Source organism: Lagenorhynchus albirostris, chromosome 6, assembly GCF_949774975.1.
Source record: "Lagenorhynchus albirostris chromosome 6, mLagAlb1.1, whole genome shotgun sequence".
NCBI lineage: Eukaryota > Metazoa > Chordata > Mammalia > Artiodactyla > Delphinidae > Lagenorhynchus > Lagenorhynchus albirostris.
This window is the reverse complement of record NC_083100.1, coordinates 90,552,164-90,579,730: the sequence shown is the minus strand read 5'-3', so window position 1 is coordinate 90,579,730 and position 27,567 is coordinate 90,552,164. Positions and strand designations below refer to the sequence as shown.

General features: G+C 37.9%; 1 protein-coding gene across 1 annotated transcript in view; it reads right to left on the bottom strand.

Moving 5' to 3' along the window:
• Window positions 1-9,075: 9,075 nt before the first annotated feature.
• The window catches only part of NXPH2 (neurexophilin 2), a 98,974-nt gene continuing 80,482 nt past the window's right edge, over window positions 9,076-27,567 (bottom strand). Inside the window, exon 2 of the mRNA XM_060151187.1 lies at window positions 9,076-9,819. Within this exon, the coding sequence (XP_060007170.1) occupies window positions 9,076-9,819 (744 nt within the window). The remainder of the gene's footprint in view (window positions 9,820-27,567) is intronic.

Here is a 27,567-nt window from a genome sequence, read left to right as displayed (position 1 = left end):
TCATCCAAAATGAAAATAAATAAGGAAACAGAAGCTTTAAATGACACATTAAACAAGATGGACTTAATTGATATTTATAGGACATACCATCCAAAAATAACAGAATATACTTTCTTCTCAAGTGCTCATGGAACATTCTCCAGGAGAGATCTTATCTTGGTTCACAAAGCAAGCCTTGGTACATTTAAGAAAATTGAAATTGTATCAAGTACTTTTTCTGACCACAACGCTATGAGACTAGATATCAATTACAGGAAAAAAAATCTGTAAAAAATACAAACACATGGAGTCTAAACAATACACTACTAAATAACCAACAGATCACTGAAGAAATCAAAGAGGAAATAAAAAAATACCTAGAGACAAATGACAATGAAAACACGTTGACCCAAAACCTATGGGATGCAGCAAAATCAGTTCTAAGAGGGAAGATTATAGCAATAGAATCCTACCTCAAGAAACAAGAAACATCTCAAATAAACAACTTAACCTTACACCTAAAGCAATATGGAAAGAGGAACAAAAAACCCCCAAAATTAGCAGAAGGAAAGAAATCATAAAGGCCAGATCAGAAATAAATTAGAAAGAAATGAAGGAAACGATTGCAAAATCAATAAACTAAGAGCCGGTTCTTAGAGAAGGTAAACAAAATTGATAAACCATTAGCTAGACACATCAAGAAAAAAAGGGAGAAGACTCACATCAATAGAATTAGCAATGAAAAAGGAGAAGTAACAACTGACCCTGCAGAAATACAAAGGATTATGAGAGATCACAACAAGCAACTATATGCCAATAAAATGGACAACCTGGAAGAAATGGACAAATTCTTTGAAAAGCACAACCTTCCAAGACTGAACCAGGAAGTAATAGAAAATATAAACACACCAATCACAAGCACTGAAATTGAAACTGTGATTAAAAATCTTCCAACAAACAAACGCCCAGGACCAGAGGGCTTCACAGGCGAATTCTTTGAGAAGAGCTAACATCTATCCTTCTCAAACTCTTCCAAAATATAGCAGAGGGAGGAACACTCCCACACTCATTTTACGTGGCCACCATCATCCTGATACCAAAACAAGACAAAGATGTCACAAAAAAAGAAAACTACAGGCCAGTATCACTGATGAACATAGATGCAAAAATCCTCAACAAAATACTAGCAAACAGAATCCAGCAGCATATTAAAAGGATCATACACCATGATCAAGTGGGGTTTATCCCAGGAATGCAAGGATTCTTCAGTATGTGCAAATCATTCAATGTGATACACCATATTAACAAACTGAAGGATGAAAACCATATGATCATCTCAGTAGATGCAGAAAAAACTTTCAACAAAATTCAACACCCATTTATTTTAAAAACTCTGTAGAAGGTAGGCATAGAGGGAATTTACCTCAACATCATAAAAGCCATATATGACAAACCCACAGGAACATCGTTCTCAATAGTGAAAAACTGAAACCATTTCCACTAAGATCAGGAACAAGACAAGGTCGCCCACTCTCACTACTTTTATTCAACATAGTTTTGGAAGTTTTAGCCAGAGCAATCAGAGACGAAAAAGCAATAAAAGGAATCCAAATTGGAAAAGAAGAAGTAAAACTGTCACTGTTTGCAGATGCCATGATACTATACATAGAGAATCTTAATGATGCCACCAGAAAACTACTGGAGGTCATGAATGAATTTGGTAAAGTACCAGGACACAAAATTAATGCATAGAAGTCTCTTGCATTCCTACACACTAACGATGAAAAATCTGAAAGAGAAATTAAAGAAACACTCCCATTTACCATTGCAACAAAAAGAATAAAATACCTAGGAATAAAACTACCTAAGGAGACAAAGGACCTGTATGCAGAAAACTATAAGACACTGATGAAAGAAATCACAGATGATACAAACAGATGGAGAGGTATAACAATTTCTTGTACTGGAAGAATCAACAATGTGAAAATGACTATAGTCATTCAAAGCAATTTACAGATTCAATGCAATCCCTATCAAACTACCAATGCCATTGTTCACAGAACTAGAACAAAAAATTTCACAGTTTGTATGGAAACACAAAAGACCCCGAATAGCCAAAGCAATCTTGAGAAAGAAAAACGGAGCTGGAGGAATCAGGCTTCCTGACTTCAGACTATACTACAAAGTTACAGTAATCAAGACAGTATGGTACTGGCCCATAAACAGAAATATATATCAATGGAATAAGATAGAAAACCCAGAGATAAACCCACACACATATGGTCACCTTGTCTTTGAAAAAGGAGGCAAGAATATACAATGGAGAAAAGACAGCCTCTTCAATAAGTGGTGCTGGGAAAACTGGACAGTTACATGTAAAAAAATGAAATTAGAACACTCCCTAACACCACGCACAAAAAATAAACTCAAAATGGATTAAAGACCTAAAAGTAAGCCAGACACTATAAAACTCTTAGAGGAAAACATAGGTGGAACACTCTATGACATAAATCACAGCAATATCCTTTTTGACCCACCTCCTAGAGAAATGGAAATAAAAACAAAAATAAACAAATGGGACCTAATGAAACTTAAAAGCTTTTGCACAGCAAAGGAAACCATAAACAAGGTGAAAATACAACCCTCGAATGGGAGAAAATATTTGGAAATGAAGCAACTGACAAAGGACTAATCTCCAAAATATACAAGCAGCTCATGTAGCTCAATATCAAAAAACAAACAAACAAACAAACAACCCAATAGAAAAATGGGCAGAAGTCCTAAATAGACATTTCTCCAAAGACAATATACAGATAGTCAACAAACACATGAAAAGATGCTCAGCATCACTAATCATTAGAGAAATGCAAACCAAAAGTATAATGATGTATCACCTCACACCAGTCAGAATGGCCATCATCAAAAAATCTAGAAACAATAAATGCTGGAGAGGGTGTGGAGAAAATGGTACCCTCTTGCACTGTTGGTGGGAATGTAAACTGATACAGCCACTATGGAGAACAATATGGAGGTTCCTTAAAAAACTAAAAATAGAACTATCATACGACCCAGCAATCCCACTACTGGGCATATACTCTGAGAAAATCATAATTCAAAAAGAGTCATGTACCACAATGTTCATGGCAGCTCTATTTACAATAGCCAGGACATGGAAGCAACCTAAGTGTCCATCGACAGAAGAATGGATAAAGAAGATGTGGTACATATATACAATGGAATATTACTCAACCATAAAAAGAAATGAAATTGAGTTATTTGTAGTGAGGTGGATGGACCTAGAGTCTGTCATACAGAGTGAAGTAAGTCAGAAGGAGAAAAACAAATACTGTATGCTAACACATATATATGGAATTAAAGAAAAAAAAATGGTTCTGAAGAACCTAGGGACAGGCCAGGAATAAAGATGCAGACGTAGAGAATGGACTTGAGGACATGGTGAGGCGAAGGGTAAGGTCGGACGAAATGAGAGAGTGGCATGGACATATATACACTACCAAATGTAAAATAGATAGCTAGTGGGAAGCAGCTGCATATTACAGGGAGATTAGCTCAGTGCTTTTTGACCACCTAGGGAGTGGGATAGGGAGGGAGAGAGGGAGACACAACAGGGAGGATATATGGGGATATATGTATAGCTGATTCACTTTGTTATACAGCAGAAACTAACACACCATTGTAAAGCAATTATACTCCAATAAAGATGTTAAAAAAAAAAAAGGCAATAGCTTTATCTGGGCATTGTAGGATATCCCAAAAAAGTGGAAAATGTCATCTCTGGCTTTGGTGAATTGGATGACAGAGCACATGAAGTATAAATAATAACACAAGCTAAAAGTTGTGTGTATGAAATTATTACTGCAATGCCTAACATAGATTGAAATAATTCACATAGAGATTATAGTGGGTTAGAGCACATAGAGAAGATCTTTTGCAATATTTGTACTAGTTAAGCTCATGCTAAGGTGCAGTAACAAATCCATCCCAATAATTCAGTGGCTTAAAGAATAATATACATGTTTATTTCTTCTGTAGCCGTCCAGGGTGGGCTTTTAGTTAGCTGGGTGGCTATCTTCCATGGTTGGAAAGACATTCAGATGGACAGTTGTTTTGCCCCCCTTTCTAGGCAGCATCTCAGGTCCTTTAGGTCATCTATCTGAGACACCCAAAGGGAAAAGAGCATCGGCAAGCCTGAATGTGCTTTTACGGTAAGTCTACACATCTCTTCCTCTCACATTATACTAGCTGTAGCTCAGCAACCAGGCTATACCTCACTGCAGGAGAGGCAGGGTCATGCAGTCTAGTGGTCCAGCAATACCCTTGACCCTTCCACTGCAATGCAAGGAGGAGAAGGCCCTGTCCTGGTGGACATCTGACAGTCTCTATCACAAATATGGAAAATCAGTGATTCGGAGGAATAAAGAAGAGAAAGAATGGCTTTATCCAGGCAGGAAGAACAATAAAAATAGCTTAAAAAAAAAAAAAGGCTGTTGAACCTCATCAGGTCACCAATTCTTTATCTGATAAACAAAACCTATTCTAGAGTGTTTCCATCTTTTAAGCTTCTGTGGTTCTGGGAGCTAGCATTCAGCTGGAGCAATGTCTTCATGTTGGAAATAAGGTAACTCAGGTGGGTAGTGGGGGTCTTGAATAATCACTGTTTTTTTTGCTGGAGATTTTAAGAAAATCGAGTGACAGATATTGACTAAGTACCTACTACATACCAGACACTTTGCCCAGTGCTGTAGCGGACACAGTTAACTCATTCTTTCTGAGAAGAGATTATGGGCTATTTATGGGGAAGCTGAGCAGCATGATGAAAAGGGAAGACGACCAGTGAAGCAGAACGGGATCCATTCCCAGGGTTCCAGACCTCGCGTTATGGGGTAGGACATGAGGTAAATATGAAATGACCCTTGAATATTTTTTACAAGATTTTTATGAAGAAAAAAAATCTGTAGCAAGAGCTTCTTTGCCTGTGATTTGTCACTGACAGTTGGAGACATGAAATTTCCATTCATTGAATGTTCTGATTAATTAACTTGGGGTTAACGATAGTTTTACTGCAAGTAAAAATGCATGACTCCATCCTCTATTTTATGAAGTAAAATTGGACCCTTGGGTAATTAAGGCATTTCACACAATTTACCCATTCCTATGAAAATGTATTCTCAGGTGTTAAAATCAGTTGAAAATTCTGTCAAATGTAGGAACTGCTGTTAACTCTTAGCCAGTCATACCTCTAATACATCCCAGGACTCTCATCTTGACATAATGGTTTTATTCTGACTTCATTTTTCCAGAGTTTTAGCTTTAAAAAATTTTGTGTTCTTAGAGAAATCACTATCCTGAGGATTTTGCAAAGAGCATTTCCAGCCATTTTCATGTTCAATTTTGGCTTCTGGATCACATCTTGTAATAAACTCACTGCAATTATTTTTGTTTTGTTTTGAATATCTGCTTCAATTTACCTTTCTTCTGTAACACAAGACCTGGGAAGAGGAGTCAGGAGACCTGCATTTCAGTTGGCTTTGTCACGTACCAACTGGACATGTCCTTGACTCTGAAGGGGTCTTGGTTTTACTTGTCTGTCAAATGAGAGGGATGAACCAGAAGATAGTATAGGCTGTACTCTCTTTGAAATATTACTCTTCTATATGTTCATGTTGGTTTGATTACTTTCTTTATTTGGTTATCAATCTGTTAGTTTAATTTTCATTTTTAAAAGGGTCTGTTTCCTTCAACATTTTTTTAAAGTATTGTCAGAAGCCTATTGGAACCAGCACAACCTAGAGTTCTTATTTAAGATGTAGATCCTTAATTCCTAATTTACTAATTCCATTTACTAAATCAGAATTTCTAAGGAAGTACTTCTCAGTCTTTAATGTCAATACAAGTCACACGGGTATCTTGTTAAAATGAAAACTCCAATTGGGTGTCCGAGGTAGGACCTGAGATTCTGTATTTCTAACAAGCTTACAGGTAGTACTGCTGATGTACCAACTGCACTTAATGGCAGCTCCTACTCAGCAGAACCATGTCTTGAATGGAGAAAGAATTAGCCAATTGTGGAATGTTTAAGGTGTAGCAATTGTGGGTCATGTAGCATCTGCGTCATATAAAGAACAGTGTTGCAGAATACAGATTAAAAAATATAATGTGATATGAATCAGGTTCTCTTATGAGTACCCACGCCAGAGAACAATACTCACTCTTGCTCTGTTATTCTAGATCATGAGAATGTGTTGAAATTCCAAGTAGCAAGCAGTAGGAAGAAAGAAAATTGTTTCCTTTTTACTGATTATGCTGTGCTACATGGTGTCCACAGGTTTTTTTCTCTTATTTCCCTTCCCCAGATTTTACAGACCCTGTAGCTGATATGATCACATTGTCCAGAGTCATGGAAATATGACCTCTTTTCCGATTCTGTGTGGTGATGAGTAACAAGATTGTTTCTGCTGAGGGGTGAAAAGGTCTTCAAACTCGTTTGCTTTCTCGTAAACAGCTGGCCTAGAGAGATCCTGAGAAGATAACTAACACCTCCTTGAAGATTAAATTTCTGCTGGTGCTTTTTTATTTTTTAAATTAATTTTTTTATTGAGGCATAATTGACACACATTTTATTGTTTTCAGGTGTTCATCTATTAGTTTGATTTTCATTTTTAAAAGGGCCTTTTCCTTTACATTTTGAACAATTTGTGATTGGGTATAAAATTAGCTTACATGAATGTCCTTTTCCTCAATTGAAGTACTCAAAGGCAAAAATGGTTTTGTGGAAATGTGTGCATTTGCATGTTTAAATGGGATCTGATTTGTATTGTGCCAAGTACCATTAATGGCAATGATGTAGGCTTTGAAATGAAATTATGACTAAAAAATATATGTGGCATATTTTCTATGCCAATTAAAAAATATGCCTGGGGAACTTTCTTTCTTTCTTTTTTTTTAATTCCACAGATCCTGCTAAAATCTAAGAATCGTGTAGACTGATTTAGCTTTTTTTTTTGGCATGCATATAATGTTTATACCACTCAACTTTTGAACATCAGATAGTTTTAAATCACATTTCATTTGTAATAATAATTATAATAATCATAATGGCAGCTCACACTTACAGAATTCTTGCTAGATGCCAAGCTATGTGTCAAGTGGTTTATATGAGTTATTCTTTTACTCTACTTTAAAATCTCCATAGCCCAGCTGTTCTGTTTAATATGAACATATGGAAAATCTTAATGCTCAGTTGATAAAACACACACACACACACACACACACACACACGCACGAGCACACACATTAAACCACTGTGAGGAAAAGAAACAAGAACAGTCTTAAAAAACAACAACAACCCTGAAGCCGTGTGACAGATTTAGCAAATTCTTTTTATTTACATAGAAATGTGTACACATACTTTCTCTGTACACAGAAAATTCTAAGTTTATATACATAGATGGTTCCCACATATTTTACAATAAATAGTATTTTAATCTTGTTTCTACGTGAAAATAAAAAGATGTCTCAAAATATTTCACACCAACCACAAAATTACAAAAGCGCCCGATGAACTCAGAGCAAAAATTTCAAGCCTGTACTACCACACACTAAGTCTAGTACGATTTTTACAAAAGACAAAAACCAAACACTGTGCAGATATCACCAAGAAAAGGAAAGGAATGGAGATGCAAAATAGAGATGAGTGCTGCTGGCTTTTTGAACAATGTAGTAAGAGCATTTTTGTTGGTTAGGACTGGTCTTCCTTTAGTCCTCAATTTAATGTTTTACTTTAACTGATATTTTTCAGGTAAGAAGGGGGAAAAAAGTTAACGTCTATCGTAAAAAAGAGTAACCATTCCATGAGTCTTACAGGTTCTAGAAACCTTTGTACTGGTCAGCCAGACTGTCTTTCTGTGCTAATTCAAAGACCATCCAGTTCTATGACACAGGATGACCGTCGATCCCCTCAGAGAAGATGAGGAGGACAGGGTTGTGAAGCAACATTATTAGGAAGTCATCTCAAAAGACTGCTGAATCATGCATCTTGGTTATTAACACTTAATAATAATTAGCAATGTTTAAATATACTCTTTATTTCCACAATTTGATCCCTCATGTAAATAATTAAATGCAAGGAGAACTTAATCTAAGAGGCTAGAAATAATGAATAGATCATCCCAGAATTTCCTCCTTCCAATTCCAATTTCTTTCCCATTCTAGCCTAGGAAACAATCACTTGCTCTCAATTCAAGAGTTGTTCTACACCTGTATATAAAAATCATACTACCAAATGAATAGAATGAGGTTAAAGGGTGAATACAGATTTATGATATTTTTGACCACCTCACAGCACTGAATTTGACAAAACAATCTAAAACATCCTGATCATCATTACTGTTGAACTGACTTACAATATATCCAGATTTGCTTTCTTAATACACTAATGTTACTACTCGCATGAGAATCCTGAGGCTGGTGACCAAACCAGGGCTAAGTGTTTAAATCCCACTCCACTCAATCACTGTGGCACTGTACCTGCACACATGAGTTTGGAAACAAATTTTACCCCTTCATCTCTCATATCAGTGACAGCACAGATGTGGGAGAAAAGACAGCAATAAAAAAAGAATTCAGTGTCAGAAATGCGATTCATCTGCCCAATACAATCTTTTCAGTTGCTTTACTGCATCTGCTATTTTTAAGGTAATCTTCCAAAACATACTTCAAAGGCAGGCTCACTTCAAGAGCAATGTTTATCACATGCATAATTCGGTTCTTTCCTGTTACATGTTGCTACCATCGACTCTTAGAGAAACAACAATACCTGGAGGACTTAGCCATCCTATGTGAGAGCAATGGCTTCATACACAGTTTTACTCTTTAGATTCAGGTACTTATGATCGAAACAAGCACAATTCACATTTAAAGATGTTTCTTTTTCTTTTAAGTTTGAAAACCTTATAGGGAATGAAGGTTCACTGCCAGAAACAAAAGGGATCCTTTACCACGAAGAGCTGGGCTTGGTTCTTGGTCATTCTAATTGAATATATATTTGTCCTTCCTTTCTATTGGCTGTTGAAAGATTCAGCCAGAAGATAAGTATGGAGTCTCACTATGGTAATTGTAGTCAGGACAGACCTTCTGCACAAGTTTATAATCAACACTGTAAAAGGCAATGTAGATGCAAATGACCTTGAAGGGCTTGGAACACAACCAGGAAACGTGGCTCTGAGTCTGCTCCTGGTAGCAGATCTTGGACGGGTCGAAGTTGCATAGGGCAGTCTTCTTCGCCCGATCTGTTTTTTCATACTCAATGCGACAATTGAAAGATTTGGATTCCTTGGTCTCCAAGGTAGACTGTGGGGAAACTTCGAATTCCACCACTTTGGAGGGGGGTACCAAACTCACTGAAACATTGCCCAGGCCTGTGGAATTATGTCGGAAATAAACACTGAAGGTTCCATTTCCATGGTCAACGATCTTCCCCGTGATAAGGAGGTTGAGCTTAACAGTTTTAATGTTGGAATGGAAGTCGCCCCATCCAAACATTTTCTTAAATTTTCCCGTTTTCACTATTGGCCTCCGTTTAGTTCTTGCCAAGGGCTCCTGAACCTCCGTGATATTGGCCAGCCAATCCCAAAAGTTCTCCAAGCTGTCCGCATACGCCAAGTGCCCGGGCTTGGGGACTGGAGACTGTTTAACAAACAGACGCAGAGGATTGATGATCCTTGAGTGTACCACGTTTCCCACCAGTGTCCCGGCAGCATCTTTGTCTTCCCAATCCAGCCCTTCTGTGGCATGCACCACCTTTTTACTGTCACAAAATAGCTGTTCGAAAAGAAGAAAGAGAAACACACTTTAGGTTAGGCTTTGAGTGCCTTTTTTTTTTTTTTTTTTTTTTTTTTTTGCGGTACGCGGACCTCTCACTGTTGTGGCCTCTCCCGTTGCGGAGCACAGGCTCCGGACGCGCAGGCTCAGCGGCCATGGCTCACGGTCCTAGATGCTCCGTGGCATGTGGGATCTTCCCACATGTGTGGGAACCCGTGTCCCCTGCATCGGCAGGCGGACTCCCAACCACTGCGCCACCAGGGAAGCCCCACCAGGTTAATTCTTGTAATTTATTTCAGTTCCTGCTAAATAGCATTTCACACACACAGCTGGGCTCCACAGTGTAACAAGATGACCATTTAATTCAAGCAATGTAAAGCCATGAGTACGAAAACGGAAATGATGAGATCAAGAAGAGAGTACAGTTGGCTCTTTGTATCTGCAGGTTCTGAATCCAGTGGATTTGACCAACACTGAATTAAGTTAAAAACAAATGAAAACCCCCTCCAACACGCCCGCCCCCAACCAGAGATTTCCAAAAAGCAAAACTTGAATTTGTCATACTCTGGCAACTATGCAACTATTTACATTGTATTAGGTGTTATAAGTAATCTAGAGATGATTTAAAATACACAAGAGGAGGTGCATAGGTTACATGCAAATACTAAACTATTTTATGTACGGGACTTAAACATCCCTGGATTTTGGTATCCAAGGGGATCCTGAAACCGATCCCCCATGGATATCAAGGGTTGATTGTATTTCATTTTAATGCGTTGATGTGGTTTTAGTCTCTGTTCCCTAATCTTTACAATTCTATCTTCCCAGACTGGGGGAAATAGTATACTTTGGTCTCTTATTTCATAAAAACATTAAATTTGTAAGATCTTTTTTTTCAGGTAGAAAACAACTCTAGAATGCTGAGGTTTCTACCATGGAGCTAGAAACCACCTGAATATAAGATATTGATAAGACTCTTAAAATATTATTGCACGTACCAAGGGTATTATTGTATTCAAAGCTTATGTCATATAATTTCATAACTTCTGATATAATTTGACTTCAAATTCTGTAACAAAAAGTAGTGTGAATAGGAAGTTCTACAAAAGTTTTAGTTGAAAAAATATAATTTCAAATTTAGCTGCCTTTATAGAAACAGAAATAAATTGGAAATGTACATTTTGAATTAATTAATAGACCTATTGTTGATAAATTAAATTTTGTTACAACTGAATAATACCCTGAAAGATAGGATTGCCAGGAAAGAGTCACGTGCATGTGTTTTATGGATTCCACAGTATTTTGACTCAAATCATACCCACTGAAACACAGCACTTTATTTGCATTTGATTTTTATTATTCTTTTTGTAGTGTAAGAGTCCTCATGATTTCTAAAAATCACTTAGCTAAGTCAGTATGAATTTTGAGGGACAGAATCATAATATATGAAACTGTTGCCTGGAGTGAATATTTACGGATGAGTTATAAAGTCTGGAAAATAGAGGTTTCTAGTGGAAACACAGATAGCCTCTTATCTCGAACGGCACAAAGCACTCTGGTAATGATTCTCTGGAAAAGTGTCAGCAAGATGAAAAGGATGAGGAAGAAGTGGGGCTGTGTTTATGTAGTTTCCCCAACCATTTCAAACTTGGCAAAGCACCTGGTAAAACCAGTCTCAGACTGTTACAAAAATTATTGATTTCAATACAATTTTGAAAAAAAAAGCTTGAATTATTAATATTGCACCTGACTACATGGTAGAGTTTAATAATATGAGGTTACATTTTATATATTCATAAAAGTTTTAAGTTCTAATAGAGTTTTGTGAGAAGTGTTTTCATCTATAGCTTGTACCCAAACACTTTAGAGGAGGAGTCCAAGGACTTAAATATATGTGTAGATTTTTCCTTTTTTTGCTTTGGTGGGGAGGGAGCACATAATAATGTATTGGTCCCTTTGATTAATTTCCCGAAGGCTTTCCCCCACTCAGGTCTGGTATTTTTAGAAATTCTTTTCTCTTTACTTAAATTACGGAGGTTTGTCAGACTGCATGCTGCATGTTCTTACTGTTTCGGAAACCTAAATCCGTACTACCTCTTCTTAGGGGCTTACACATCCTGAGTTGATGCTTCTTTCTCTCTCCTGGCGTTAAAGGGCTGGCATATTCACCAGGAAAAGAGGTATCATTGCTCAGGATTTCTGGCTTAAAATACTCTGGTATTTCTGATACTGTAACTAGCTTTCTGTCTTTGAACACTCTTAATTATAATGTGCACAAAACCTCATTCAGATCAACTGGTCATACAGCTCATGAAGGTCAGTACAGGCTCCAGATATGACTTGAGTTTCCTGGGAACTGATGCAACCTGGTCCAAGTGACTTGTCCTGTTCTCTCTCCAGGGAGACATTCAAGGACACATGGGCAGATAAGAAACCCCTTGCTGATCAAGGTCCAATTTCTCTTCTCTCTGATTATGATTCTTGCTGTCTATTATCTATTGTTTTGCCTGTTTCCAGTATTTCACGAGATGTGCCTTGCTTGGTCATTGCTGACAGTCACAAATACCGTTCCTGAGAATCACTGGTACTCAAGCTTCTTCTTTACTTCCTGATCTCAACTCCCCTATTTGTACAACTTCCTCACTTCTTCCCTTGCTCCTGCCTTTCTTTCTCTCTTTCATAGGGTAAATTTCCCTTTAGCTTGCTTTTTCAAAAAACCCCCCCAAATCTTAATTCTTACTTTTACACACCATGCTCCTGATGAATACTTTATTAGCAGAATTAAGATCGATTTTCCGTTCAAAAATATTTTTTCACTTACAAGTATGACAACACTCTTCACTACCAGGAGAAACATGCTCTTTTTTTTTCTTAAAATGTTTGTTTTACATTGCACATTTTCCTGAGTTTTTTCTGCCTGGATCATTTTTCTTGATTTAGTCCTTTGCCTTATTTTTCTCCTTCCTTTTCTGTTATTGAAAACCTACCAACATTGAACCCATTGTTCAACAAGAAGTCTTCAATCATGTAGAGTCTCAAGTTAACTGGTATTAGCGTATTTTAGAATACATGATGGGCCCCCTTATGAGATAGACATTATGAGATCCTTCTCTTATCCCTTGGACTTCTGATGTGATGGTTCTGAGATTAGTCAATAATAATTACTCAAAAAGTCATTTATTGACTTTTAAAAAAACTGAAGATTTTCTTTGTAGTAACATGGTGTAGCAACTTGACCCAAACATATGTGACTCATCCTAAAGAAATATGAGTGTTAAAAAAAAAAAAACCTAAGCTTATCAAACAGATACATTAGATATGATTATTTGCTTTTAGAAAGGCTCTTCAATTTTTCAGAAAACATTCTCCAGATGAGAATTTAAAATGAAATTTGATTCCTAAAAAATATATTCTAACATAATACTCTTCAGGTTCAAACCTGCTCAAGGAGCCCTTGATTTTAAGGTTGGCCTATATAAAAATAATCAAATTTAACTATTAAGCACAGATCTATAATTGTTCTCTGTTCCAATGAAAAACAGTCACTGACAGTTCCTTAGACAAAAAAAGTAGATGGATGTATCTTTTAGTTTTTTTGCTTTGCCCTAGACCGTCACATTTGTCATTTGCTTTGATAACATTAAACAAGGTGAGAAAAGCTGTGTATAACTTCATCTGTTTTTTACTCTAAAATGCATGGACGGTTCTTTCAAGTACTGATTTCCAAATCTAAACCCAAATTTAAAAAAACTATTGGATAATGATGTATTGGTAGAAGAGTATAATTAAAAGGGTAAGTATATTTCTAGTTGTCTTAAAAAGCCAACAATTGTACCTCCTCTCCCAACTTCCTCTCCCTTTGATGTAGCTTGTTCAGCCTTCTCCCTGGAACATATTCTTAAAGGCATGCATCACTGCTGAGAGGGCACCCTCTCCTAAACAGGTCTACAAAGACAGTTGTGAGACCAAAGTCCCCAGGGCTCATGCTTCACCTCAAAAGACCTAACCAGGGATGACTGGGGTTTGGATCAACCACAACCCTGCCTGTACTCATCCATAAACTCCCAATATGAAAGCAGCATGGTGGAAAAAGCATAGGGTTTTGTGCCTGATGACCTCATCACCCCCTTAGCTTGAAGTATTTGATGTGAGCCCCAATTTTCTCACCTTCATATCCTTTGCCAGTTCATTGTAAGGACTAAATAAAAGAATGGATGGAGACTTCCCTGGTGGTCCAGTGGTAAAGAATCTGCCTTCCGCTGCCGGGGATGCAGATTCTATCCCTGGTTGGGGAACTAGGATCCCACATGATGCGGGGCAACTAACTAAGCCCTCGTGCCACAACTACTGAGCTTGCATGCCTCAATGAGAGAGCCCGCGTGCCGCAAACTATAGAGCCCGTGCTGCAAGGAAAGATTCTGCAGGCCTCAACAAAGATCCCACGTGCTGCAACTAAGACCTGACGCAGCCAAAAAAAAAAAGAAAAAGAATGGATAGAAATTACTGAGCCCAATCTCTTGCAAAAGGCGTTCAGTGACTGCTGGCTTTTGCGTGGTCCAAAGTGTAGTCCCATGCCTCCTATCCAAGAATTGTTTTCAAAGGATTATATGGATTCTCTGGTCTCCAGGAAACTGACTAGTGGTTAATCAAGCAACTTGTTCAGTGCCATATGATACATTAACGAGTAGAAATTGACCTTCTCAACCCCAGAGCATCAATCAAATGCTGCCTTGTGTTTCCAGTCTCGCTGACATCTGAGTCATACCCATATCACAGGGACAGGTGAGCTCTTTTTGCCAACAAAATGTGTTTGTGGATCTTTTATTCCAACCTACGAAATGAGTCAGCAAAGGATCTGAAAGTACAATGTGTCTGCCAGGTGCCCTCATTCCTATATAGACAATTTCGGTGATACAGCCTGCTGGGAGAGGACCGTAGGTGGTTCTGAGCCTGTGGGCAAACCACTCTGTCCAAGGCAAGGTTGTTAGATGTTATCTGCAAAACACAAGGCTGTATCCCCCATTACTTTTGTACTTGCTGGGGCTTCCTATGCTAATATCAGTATCACTGCTATCTTTTGTCCCACCATATTACAATAATAATGCAAAAACATTTAACGGCATGCACAAAATGGAGTTTAAAAAGGGAGAAAAAGAGGAATTGCTGTGTTTTATCTGTTTGAACATTCCCTGATTTCAACACATTTATCAAAGCTTAAGTAATTTATGTCTTGGCAGGGTGTATCAATTTCACAAAGCACACACATTAGCTAGATACAATGATATCATATTAGCTTTTTCTGCATCTTAGAGAGGAGCTCAAAAAGATTAATAAAACCTCAAACCCTCATCAATTAAATGAAGCAGGTGGAAGGAAGGAAATAGAGGAAGAAGACTGTATTTCATTTCAGTTCTTTTGTTTTTAGGGGGGGAAAAGGAGCTGACAGGTTCAAATCATTCATCATAACAGGCTGGAGTTGAATTTCACTGATAATTAAATGCATTTTTTTCCAAGAGGCAGAGAGGGTGCAATGAATTTTATAGTAGCAGATGTGAGAACTGTCACGAATTATGGAAATAATTTATAAACTAAAAAGCATCTCCCTTTGCAAATACTATACCAGAAGATCTTTTTTTTCAACTGTATTTGTTATGTATTTTTCAATAAACATTTTATTTTAGAATAGTTTTAGTTTACAGAAAAGTTGTGTGGTACAGAGAGTTACCAAATACCCTGTACCCAGTTTCCTATACTGTTAACATCTTACATATTACACTTGTCACAACTAATGATCCAATGCTTATACCTTATTACTAACTAAAGTCCATACTTTATTCAGATTTCCTTAGTTTTTCCTTAATGTCCTTTAGCTGCTCCAGGATGCCATCTAGGGTCCCACATGACATTTGGTCATCATGAGTTTTTAGGCTTGTCTTGGCTGTGACCATTTCTTGGTCGTTCCTTGTTTTTGATGACCTTGAATGTTTCAGAGAGCACTGGTTAGGCATTTTGTAGAATGCCTTTCAATTAGAGTTTGTCTGATGTTTTTCTCATGATTAGACTGGGCCTTGGGGAGCAAGAATACAGAAGTAAGGTGCCGTTTTCATTACTTCATCTCAAGGGTACATGCTAGCAGCGTGACTTAATCACTGTTGATGTTAATCTCTGGCTTAGGTAGGGAAGATTTTTTTTTTTTAAGTTTTGCTTTCAGAATTTTCAAAAGGCTTGTACATTTTTGTTATTATAAGCTTAGTTTAATTTACATTTAATTCAGCGGCACTTGGTTTAGGATTGATTTTTTTTAAATGTCAGGAACTCTCAAGCATTTCAATTTATAACCCTTTACCACAATGTAAGACAACAGTTATATTTTTCCTAGTGAAACACTCATTTTTTATTTTCTTTTCCAACTTTATTGAGGTATAATTGACAAATGAAATAGTAATATATTTAAACTGTACAACACGATGATTTCATATATGCTTACATTGTGAGAGGATTCCTACCATCAAGTAATTTAAGTAACACATTCATCCCTTCACATAGCTACCTTTTTTCTTTTCTTTTTTTTGGTGAGAATCCTTAAGATAGGGTTCTTAGTAAATTTCAATTATACAATACAGTATTATCAATTACAGTCACCATGCTATACGTTAGATGCTCAGACCTTATTTATCTTATAATTTAAAGTACATGTCCATTTCTTTTAACAATAAACAGGCTCCAAGTTTCAGTCAGTACTAAATTCCTTACTTGGAGGTCTTGTGCTTGGGGATGGCAACCTTAGCAGACTTTGTGTTTCAGCCTTAAACCTCCTAAGAGCTGTTGAAGGTAACAATAGTTATTTTTTGGGTTCTAGGACAGTCAGACCTTTGCCATAACTGTGGTGTAACACTTTTCTATTATTCTATATAATTATTACAATATATATTAATGCTTCTTGATAATGAACCAAGTATGTTCTGGGTAAATAACAATATTTTGAAATAATGCATGTTTGTCTTTATGTTTATAGGTGTGTGAAGATATGCTAACAGGCAACAAATCTGACTAATGTCTATGATTTTCACAAGAACTGATGAATGCTCTAAATGAAAGGTAGAGAGGACTTTCAAGATGATGGAGGAGTAAGACATGGAGATCACCTTTCTCATCACAATTACATCAGAAATACACCTACACGTGGAACAACTCCTACAGAACACCTACTGAACATTAGCAGAAGACCTCAGACCTCCCAAAAGGCAAGAAAGTCCCCAAGTACCTGGGTAGGGCAAAAGAAAAAACAGAGACAAAAGAATAGGGACGGGACCTGCACCAGTGGGAGGGAGCCATGAAGGAGGAAAGGTTTCCACACCCTAGGAAGCCCCTTCTTGGGCGGAGACAGCAGGTGGCGGGGCGGGGAAGCTTCGGAGCTGTGGAGGAGAGCACAGCAACAGGGGTGCGGAGGGCAAAGCGGAGAGATTCCCGCACAGAAGACCGGTGCCGACCAGCACTCACCAGCTCGAGAGGCTTGTCTGCTCACCCGCCGGGGCGGGCGGGGCTGGGAGCTGAGGCTTGGGCTTCGGAGCTTAGATCCCAGGAAGAGGACTGGGGTTGGCGGCGTGAACACAGTCTGAAGGGTCTAGTGCACCACGGCTAGCTGGGAGGGAGTCCAGGAAAAAGTCTGGAACTGCCTAAGAGGCAAGAGACCATTGTTTCAGGGTGCACGAGGAGAGGGGATTCAGACCACCGCCTAAATGAGCTTCAGAGACGGGCGTGGGCTGCGGATATCAGTGCAGACCAAAGAGACGGGCATGAGACGCTAAGGCTGCTGCTGCCGCCACCAAGAAGCCTGTGTGCGAGCACAGGTCACTCCCCACACCTCCCCTCCCGGGAGCCTGTGCAGCCTGCCACTGCCAGGGATCCAGGGACAACGTCTGGGGGGAGAACACGTGGCGTGCCTCAGGCTGTTGTAATGTTATGCTGGCCTCTGCTGCCGCAGGCTCGCCCCGCATCCATACCCCTCCCTCCCCCCCCTCCCCCCGGCCTGAGTGAGCCAGAGCCCCCTAAACAGCCGCTCCTTTAACCCCCTCCTGTGTGGGCAATGAACAGATGCCAGAGGGCGACCTACACGCAGAGGCGGGGCCAAATCCAAAGCTGAGCCCCAGGATCTGTGGGAACAATGAAGGGAAAGGGAAATCGCTCCCAGCAGCCTCAGGAGCAGCGGATTAAATCTCCACAATCAATGTGATATACCCTGCATGTGTGGAATACCTGAATAGACAATGACTCATCCCAGAATTGAGGTCGTGGACTTTGGGACCAACTATAGACTTGGGGTTTGCTGTATGTGACTGACTAGTTTCTGATTTATATGTTTGTCTTCGTTTAGATTTTAGTACTTGTTGTCATTGGTGGATTTGTTTATTGGTTTGGTTACTCTCTCTTTTTTTATTACTTTCATTTTTTATTTTAATAATATATTTTTTAACTTTTTATTTTAATAACTTTATTTTATTTAATTAAAAACAATTTTTTTCCTCTCTTTCTTTTTTTTTCCTCCCTTTTCTTCTAAGCCATGTGGCTGACAGGGTCTTGGTGCTCCGGCCAGGTGTCAGGCCTGAGCCTCTGAGGTGGGAGAGCAGAGTTCAGGACACTGGAACACCAGAGACCTCGTGGCCCCACGTAATATCAATCAGCCAGAGCTCTCCCAGAGATCTCCGTCTCAACGTTAAGACCTAGCTCTACCCAATGACCAGCAAGCTCCAGTGTTGGGCAAGCTATGCCAAACAACTAGCAAGACAGGAACACAAACCCACTGATTATCAGACAGGCTGCGTAAAATCATAATAAGTTCACAGACACATCAAAACACACCACTGGACTTGGTCCTGCCCACCAGAAGGACAAGATCCAGCCTCATCCACCAGAACACAAGCACCAGTCCCCTCCACCAGGAAGCCTACACAACCCACTGAACCAACCTTACCAACTGGGGGCAGACACCAAAAACAACGGGAACTCTGAACCTGCAGCCTGTGAAAAGGAGACCCCAAACACAGTAAGTGAAGCAAAATGGGAAGACAGAGAAACACACAGCAGATGAAGGAGCAAGGTAAAAACCCACCAGACTTAACAAATGAAGAGGAAATAGGCAGTCTACCTGAAAAAGAATTCAGAGTAATGACAGTAAAGATGATCCAAAATCTTGGAAATACAATGGAGAAAATACAAGAAACTTTTAACAAGGACATAGAAGAACTATAGAGCAAACAACCAATGATGAACAACACAATCAATGAAATTAAAAATTCTCTAGAAGGAATCAATAGCAGAATAACTATGGCAGAAGAATGGATAAGTGGCCTGGAAGATAAAATAGTGGAAATAACTACTGCAGAGCAGAATAAAGAAAAAAGAATGAAAAGAATTGAGGACAGAGGGCAGACAGCAGAAGCAAGAAGAACTACAATCCTGCAGCCTGTGGAACAAAAACCACATTCACAGAAACACAGACAAGATGAAAAGGCAGAGGGCTATATACCAGATGAAGAAACAAGATAAAATCCCAGAAAAACAACTAAATGAAGTGGAGATAGGCAACCTTCCAGAAAAAGAATTCAGAATACCGGTAGTGAAGATGATCCAGGACCTCAGAAAAAGAATGGAGGCAAAGATTGAGAAGATGCAATAAATGTTTAACAAAGACCTAGAAGAATTAAAGAACAAACAAACAGAGATGAACAATACAATAACTGAAATGAAAACTACACTAGAAGGAACCAATAGCAGAATAACTGAGGCAGAAGAATGGATAAGTGACCTGGAAGACAGAACGGTGGAATTCACTGCTGCGGAACAGAATAAAGAAAAATGAATGAAAAGAAATGAAGACAGCCTAAGAGACCTCTGGGACAACATTAAATGCAACAACATTTGCATTATAGGGGCCCCAGAAGGAGAAGAGAGAGAGAAAGGACCTGAGAAAAATATTGGAAGAGATTATAGTCAAAAACTTCCTTAACATGGGAAAGGAAATAGCCACCCAAGTGCAGGAAGCGCAGAGAGTCCCATACAGTATAAACCCAAGGAGAAACACGCCGAGACACATAATAATAAACTTGGGACAAATTAAAGACAAAGAAAAATTACTGAAAGCAGCAAGGGAAAAACGACAAATAACATACAAGGGAACTCCCATAAGGTTAACAGCTGATTTCTCAGCAGAAACTCTACAAGCCAGAAGGGAGTGGCATGATACAGTGATGAAAAGGAAGAACCTACAACCAATATTACTCTACCCGGCAAGAATCTCATTCAGATTGGATGGAGAAATCAAAAGCTTTACAGACAAGCAAAAGCTAAGATAATTCAGCACCACCAAACTAGCTCTACAACAAATGCTAAAGGAACTTCTCTAAGTGGGAAACACAAGAGAAGAAAAGGACCTACAAAAAGAAACCCCAAACAATTAAGAAAATGGTAACAGGAACATACATATCGATAATTACCTTAAACATGAATGGATTAAATGCTCCAACCAAAAGAACCAGGCTTGCTGAATGGACATAGAAACAAGACCCATATATATGCTGTCAACAAGAGACCCAGTTCAGACCTAGGGACACATACAGACTGAAGGTGAGGGGATGGAAAAAGATACTCCATGCAAATGGAAATCACAAGAAAGCTGGGGTAGCAATACTCATATCAGAAATAAATACACTTTAAAATAAAGAATGTTACAAGAGACAAGGTAGGACACTACATAATGATCAAGGAATTGATCCAAGAAGAAGATATAACAATTATAAATATATATGCACCCAACATAGGAACACCTCAATACATAAGGCAACTGCTAACAGCTCTAAAAGAGGAAATCGACAGTAACACAATAATAGTGGGGGACTTTGACACCTCACTTACACCAATGGACAGATCATCCAAAATGAAAATAAATAAGGAAACAGAAGCTTTAAGTGACACAATAGACCATTTAGATTTAACTGATATTCATAAGACATTCCATACAAAAACAGCAGATTACACTTTCTTCTCAAGTGCTCATGGAACATTCTCCAGGGTAGATCACATCTTAGGTCACAAATCAAGCCTAAGTAAATTTGAGAAAACTGAAATCACATCAAGCATCTTTTCTGAACACAACACTATGAGATTAGAAATGAATTACAGGGAAAAAATGTAAACAACACAAATGGAGGCTAAACAATACTTTACTAAATAACCAAGAGATCATTGAAGAAATCAAGGAGGAAATCAAAAATACCTAGAGAAAAAAGAAAATGAAAACACGACGATCCAAAACCTATGGGATGCAGGAAAAGCTCTTCTAAGAGGGAAGTTTATAGCTATACAAGCCTACGTCAAGAAACAAGAAAAATCTAAAATAAACAATTCAACCTAACACCTAAGGGAACTAGAGAATGAAGAACAAACAAAATCCAAAGTTAGCAGAAGGAAAGAAATCATAAAGATCAGAGTGGAAATAAATGAAATAGAAACAAAGAAAACAATAGCAAAGATCAATTAAACTAAAAGCTGGTTCTTTGAGAAGCTAAACCAAATTGATAAACCATTAGCCAGACTCATCATGAAAAAGAAGGGGACTCAAACCAATAAAATTAGAAATGAAAAAGGAGAAGTTACAACAGACACCACAGAAATACAAAGCATCCTAGGAGACTGCTATAAGCAACTCTATGCCAATAAAATGGACAACCTGGAAGAAATGGACAAATTTTTAGAAAGGTATAACCTTCCAAGACTGAACCAGGAAGAAATAGAAAACATGAACAGACCAATCGCAAGTAATGAAATTGAAACTGTGATTAAAAATCTTCCAAGAAACAAAAGTCCAGGACCAGATGGCTTCACAGGTGAATTCTATCAAACATTTAGAGAAGAGCTAACACCCATCCTTCTCAAACTCTTCCAAAAAATTGCAGAGGAAGGAACACTCCCAAACTCATTCTACGAGGCCACCATCACCCTGATACCAAAACCAGACAAAGATACTACCAAAAAAGAAAATTACAGAGCAATATCACTGATGAATATAGATGAAAAAATCCTCAACAAAATACTAGCAAACAGAATCCAACAACACATTAAAAGGATCAAACACCATGATCAAGTGGGATTTATCCCAGGGATGCAAGGATTCTTCAATATATGCAAATCAATCAATGTGATACACCATATTAACAAATTGAAGAATAAAAACCATATGATCATCTCAAAAGATGCAGAAAAAGCTTTTGACAAAATTCAACACCGATTTATGATAAAAACTCTCCAGAAAGTAGGCATAGAGGGAACCTACCTGAACATAATAAAGGCCATGTACGACAAACCCACAGCAAACGTCATTCTCAATGGTGAAAAACTGAAAGCATTCCTCTAAGATCAGGAACAAGACAAGGATGTCCACTCTCACCACTATTATTCAACATAATTTTGGAAGTCCTAGCCACGGCAATCAGAGAAGAAAAAGAAATTAAAGGGATACAAATTGGAAAAGAAGAAGTATAACTGTCACTGTTTGCAGACGACATGATACTATACATAGAGAATCCTAACGATTCCACCAGAAAACTACTAGAGCTAATCAATGAATCTGGTAAAGTTGCAGGATACAAAATTAATGCACAGAAATCTCTGGCATTCCTATACACTAATGATGAAAAATCTGAAAGAGAAATTAAGGAAACAGTTCCATTTACCATTGCAACCAAAAGAATAAAATACCTATTAATAAACCTACCTAGGGAGACAAAAGACCTGTTTGCAGAAAACAATAAGACACTGATGAAAGAAATTAAAGATGATACCAACAGATGGAGATATATACCATGTTCTTGGATTGGAAGAATCAATATTGTGAAAATAAGTATACTACCCAAAGCAATCTACAGATTCAATGCAATTCCTTTCAAATTACCAATGGCATTTTTTACAGAGCTAGAAAAAAATTATTAAAATGTGTATGGAGACACAAAACACCCCTAATAGCCAAAGCAGTCTTGAGGGAACAAAGCGGAGCTGGAGAAATTAGACTCCCTTACTTCAGCCTATACTACAGAGCTACAGTAAGCAAGACAATATGGTACTGGCGCAAAAACAGAAATATAGATCAATGGAACAAGATAGAAAGCCCAGAGATAATCCCACACACATATGGTCACCTTATCTTTGATAAAGGAGGCAAAAGTATACAATGGAGAAAAGACCACCTCTTTAATAAGTGGTGCTGGGAAAACTGGACAGTTACATGTAAAAGAATGAAATTAGAACACTCCCTAACACCATACACAAAAAATAAACTCAAAATGGATTAAAGTCCTAAATGTAAGGCTAGACACTATAAAACTCTTAGAGGAAAACATAGGCAGAATACTCTATGATGTAAATCACAGCAATATCCTTTTTGACCCACCTCCTAGAGAAATGGAAATAAAAACAAAAATAAAGAAATCGGACCTAATGAAACTTATAAAGCTTTTGCACAGCAAAGGAAACCGTAAACAAGATGAAAAGACAACCCTCAGAATGGGAGAAAATATTTGCAAACGAAGCAACTGACAAAGGATTAATGTTACAAATACACAAGCAGCTCATGCAGCTCAATATCAAAAAAACAAACAACCCAATCCAAAAATGGGCAGAAAACCTAAATAGACATTTCTCCAAAGAAGATATATAGATTACCCACAAAGACATGAAAGATGTTCAACATCACTAATCATTAGAGAAATGCAAATCAAAAGTACAGTGATGTATCACCTTACACAGGTCAGAATGGCCATCACTAAAAAATGTACAAACAATCAGTGCTGGAGAGGGTGTGCAGAAAAGGGAACCCTCTTGAACAGTTGGTGGGAATGTAAATTGATACAGCCACTATGGAGAACACTATGGAGGTTCCTTAAAAAAGGAAAGATAGAACTACCATACGACCCAGCAATCCCACTACTGGGCATATACCCTGAAAAAACCATAATTCAAGAAGAGTCATGTACCACAATGTTCATTGCAACTCTATTTACAATAGCCAGGAGATGGAAGCAACCTAAGTGTCCATCGACAGATGAATAGATAAATATGTGGCACATGTATACGATGGAATATTACTCAGCCATATAATGAAATGAAAGTGAGTTATTTGTAGTGAGGTGGATGGACGTAGAGTTTGTCATACAGAGTGAAGTAAGTCAGAGAGAGAAAAAGAAATACCATATGCTAACACATATATTTGCAATCTAAAAAAAAAAATGGTTTTGAAGAACCTAAGGGCAGGACAGGAATAAAGATGCTGATGTAGAGAATGGACTTGAGGACACAGGGAGGGGAAAGGGTAAGCTGGGATGAAGTGAGAGAGTGGCATGGACATATATACACTACCAAACGTAAAATAGATAGTTAGTGGGAAGCAGCCACATAGCACAGGGAGATTAGCTGGGTGCTTTGTGACTTCCTAGAGGGGTGAGATAGGGAGGGTGGGAAGGAGACGCAAGAGGGAGGGTAATGGGGGTGTATTTATACGTATAGCTGATTCACTTTGTTATACAGCAGAAACTAACACAATGTAACACAATTATACTCCAATAAAGATGTCGAAGAAAATAAATAAATGAATAAAAGATAAAACAAAACAACTGAATTTTTTCCCATAATCATAGCATCTATACCTCAAGTGGATGTTTTCAGTTTTTGTTGTTTACACTGAATATAAAATATTTATAGCCCATACTGTTTTTCTGTGAAATGCTTGCAATAATAGAAATAATGCACCATGCATAGATTGAATAGATCACCTTCCATTAACAAGGAAGGCCATACCCTTAACTATTTTATAGTATATCAAAAATATGTAGTCCATCAAGGAAAAATAATTATGACTTTCCAGGATCAGGCAGAATGAGCTGAGTGCTCTAAACTTGTGAATTTATACCAAGCTGGGAGGATTGGCTTTTCCATGATAACAGGACTGGCATATGCTACTAGAGATAAATTGATACAGATCTGTACAAATATTTTTAAAGGCAGCTGGCTTGCCCCCACTGGATATCCTGGAAGCATTTATTAACGTTTTTTCACAGTGACAATCATTGCTAAGTGCCAGTTTGGAAGAATAACTGGTTTGTTTAATAGATTTGTTTATATTACTGTTGCTCATAGAATACATTAATTGTTTCACTGGGGTAGTATTAGTTCAAGCCAAGGACCCCCAAAGTGACCACTGCTATACAACACAGAGGTGGCCTGCAGATCCCACTATAGCTGAACAATTATGGAACCAATAATGAAACGTGGTCTAAGGCATCATTTATGTTGCATATATTTATAGCTTATATAACTGGATTGCTCTAACAGTTCTGTCCCGTATCCTTCAGTTAAAATGAAACAACGACCTGCTCAGCAGGAAGCAAAAGGAAAAACCCTGTTATGATCGAAATTAGCATCCCCTTAATTTTTTTGCTTGTAAACGAATTTTGGAAAGCATTTTCTCTGGGTCGAAATTTTGCAGAGTATCATCCCTGCTGACAAGAGAACACGTATCTGCTGGACAACCGACAACGCTATATTGATGATTAGTAGTATGGCTTGCCCTGAAGTCATATTTCTGGTGCTCCATTACAGAACTGTCACAGCAGATTAAAAGAAGAATGACATGAAGGGAATGAAGAATGACAGAATCAAACATATAACAATGTATTAATTGTACCTATTAATATTTTGTGGCATAATGTGGCATTGTTTCAAAATTCATCTTGCAAGTTGAGAAACAAATGATTGCTTAGGAGAAGAAAGCTAAACAATGAACGTCCTTTCTGCTGAGAGTAGCAAATTCATTTTACTTTCCAGATATCTTTTAATAGCTACCCTTTACATTTTTCTAAATTGATATAGGAACTAACAGGAAACATAAATGTGAAGACAGAAATCTTAGTAGTAAGAGCCAGAAAGCTAGATTGCAAGGCTTGGCATAGTTTTATTGCTAAGGTTAAATATGGCAATTCTTATTTTATCTTGATGACAGTAATCTGGAAAATCGATGACACAACGTCTGCAAAAAATCTTACACACACACACACACAAGCCCACATTCTGACACACAGAAATATCACGTGTATAAACGCATGTGTGCATGCACATACCATAATTTCTGTAAACATTTAAAAGAAATGGTGTGATACTAAGTGAAGTAAGCTAGACAGAGAAAGACAAATATCATATGATATCACTTTTATGTGGAATCTAAAAAAAATTATACAAATGAACTTATATACAGAACAGAAATAGAACCACAGACAGAAAACAAACTTATGGTTACTAAAGGTTGGGGAGGAGGGATAAGTTAGGAGTCTGGGATTAACAGACACACACTACTATATATAAACTAGATAACCAACAAGGACCTACTGTATAGCACAGGGAACTGTACTCAACATTTTGTAATAACTTATAAGGGAAAAGAATCTGAAAAAGAATATATATATATATATAGATAGATAGATAGATAGATAGATAGCTATAAAACTGAATCAGTTTGCTGTATACCTGAAACTAACACAACATTGTAAATCAACTATATTTCAATAAAAAAGAAAAGAGATGGTGTGAAAGAAAACAGATGTCATTTTGTATTCGCAAGCTGCAGAAAAGGGGCTCTTTAACAAATTATGAACAGACGAGAAGTAAATTCTAAGATGCCTTGTGGTAGAGGGCTGCTAAATGTTAGGCTATGGCTATGCTTCCCAAGTAACACAGGGCCAGAGGGCAATCTCATTTAACCCAAGGTTTGCAAAGTCACAGAAGGTATTCTTTTGATCATCTAATAGACACAGTCCTTTCACTGTTAAGGAATAAGCGACTCAGCATGGTAAGTGGCACTGTCTCTTTTCACCCCCCATCCTTAGAAGCCCCATCCAAGTTTTCAATGAGAGAGAAGAGCTTTGCATGACAGGAACACATAAATACTTCTGAAATATAATGGCCTGGGAAAGACAACAGGCATCTGTGCCTTGACTCCTAAAAGCTGGCATTTAAAAAGGAAAGTTTGCAACAGAGGGAAGAGCAGTGAAAGGAGAAGTGGAAATGGCAGATATTGTATTTTTTACACCAGTTTAGGCAGAGTTTCAATGCAGGATGAGGAAACATGGCGGGCTGGTGGGTGGACAGGGCAGGAGACAGGGGTTAGGAGAGGTGTACTGTGTATGGCTTTGTACTCTACCATCAAATCCATTTGATATTTCAATCTTCAGGTACCAGTAATCCAGCAATTAGCACATAACTGCCTGTGAGGGTTAGTTTTAATTGTCAACTAGGCTAGGCTCTAGTACTCAGTATGCAAACACAAGGTGCAAACACCAGGTGCTGCTGTGAAGGTATTTTGTAGATGTGGTTAACTTTGCCAATAAGTTGATTTTTCCTTTTTCAGTTAAAAATGTCAGCATTTATTGATTACATCTGTCACCAAACATTACATTCAGTAATTTAAAATATTTTTTCAAATGGTTTTAGATACACAGATGATATTTCACTTAAATGTGAATATTCATAGTCTATTGGGGATTTTTACAGGATCCTCCATAAAAGTGCTGCTTTATGATGGTCCAATATGAGTATGTTTTGTAATATCAGTGTCAGTTTCCACACTAAAAAACATCTATTTAATTAAAAAAACCTCAATGCATATTGCTTGTGTATATGAAACTGATAACTGTGTCAAAATTATTTTTG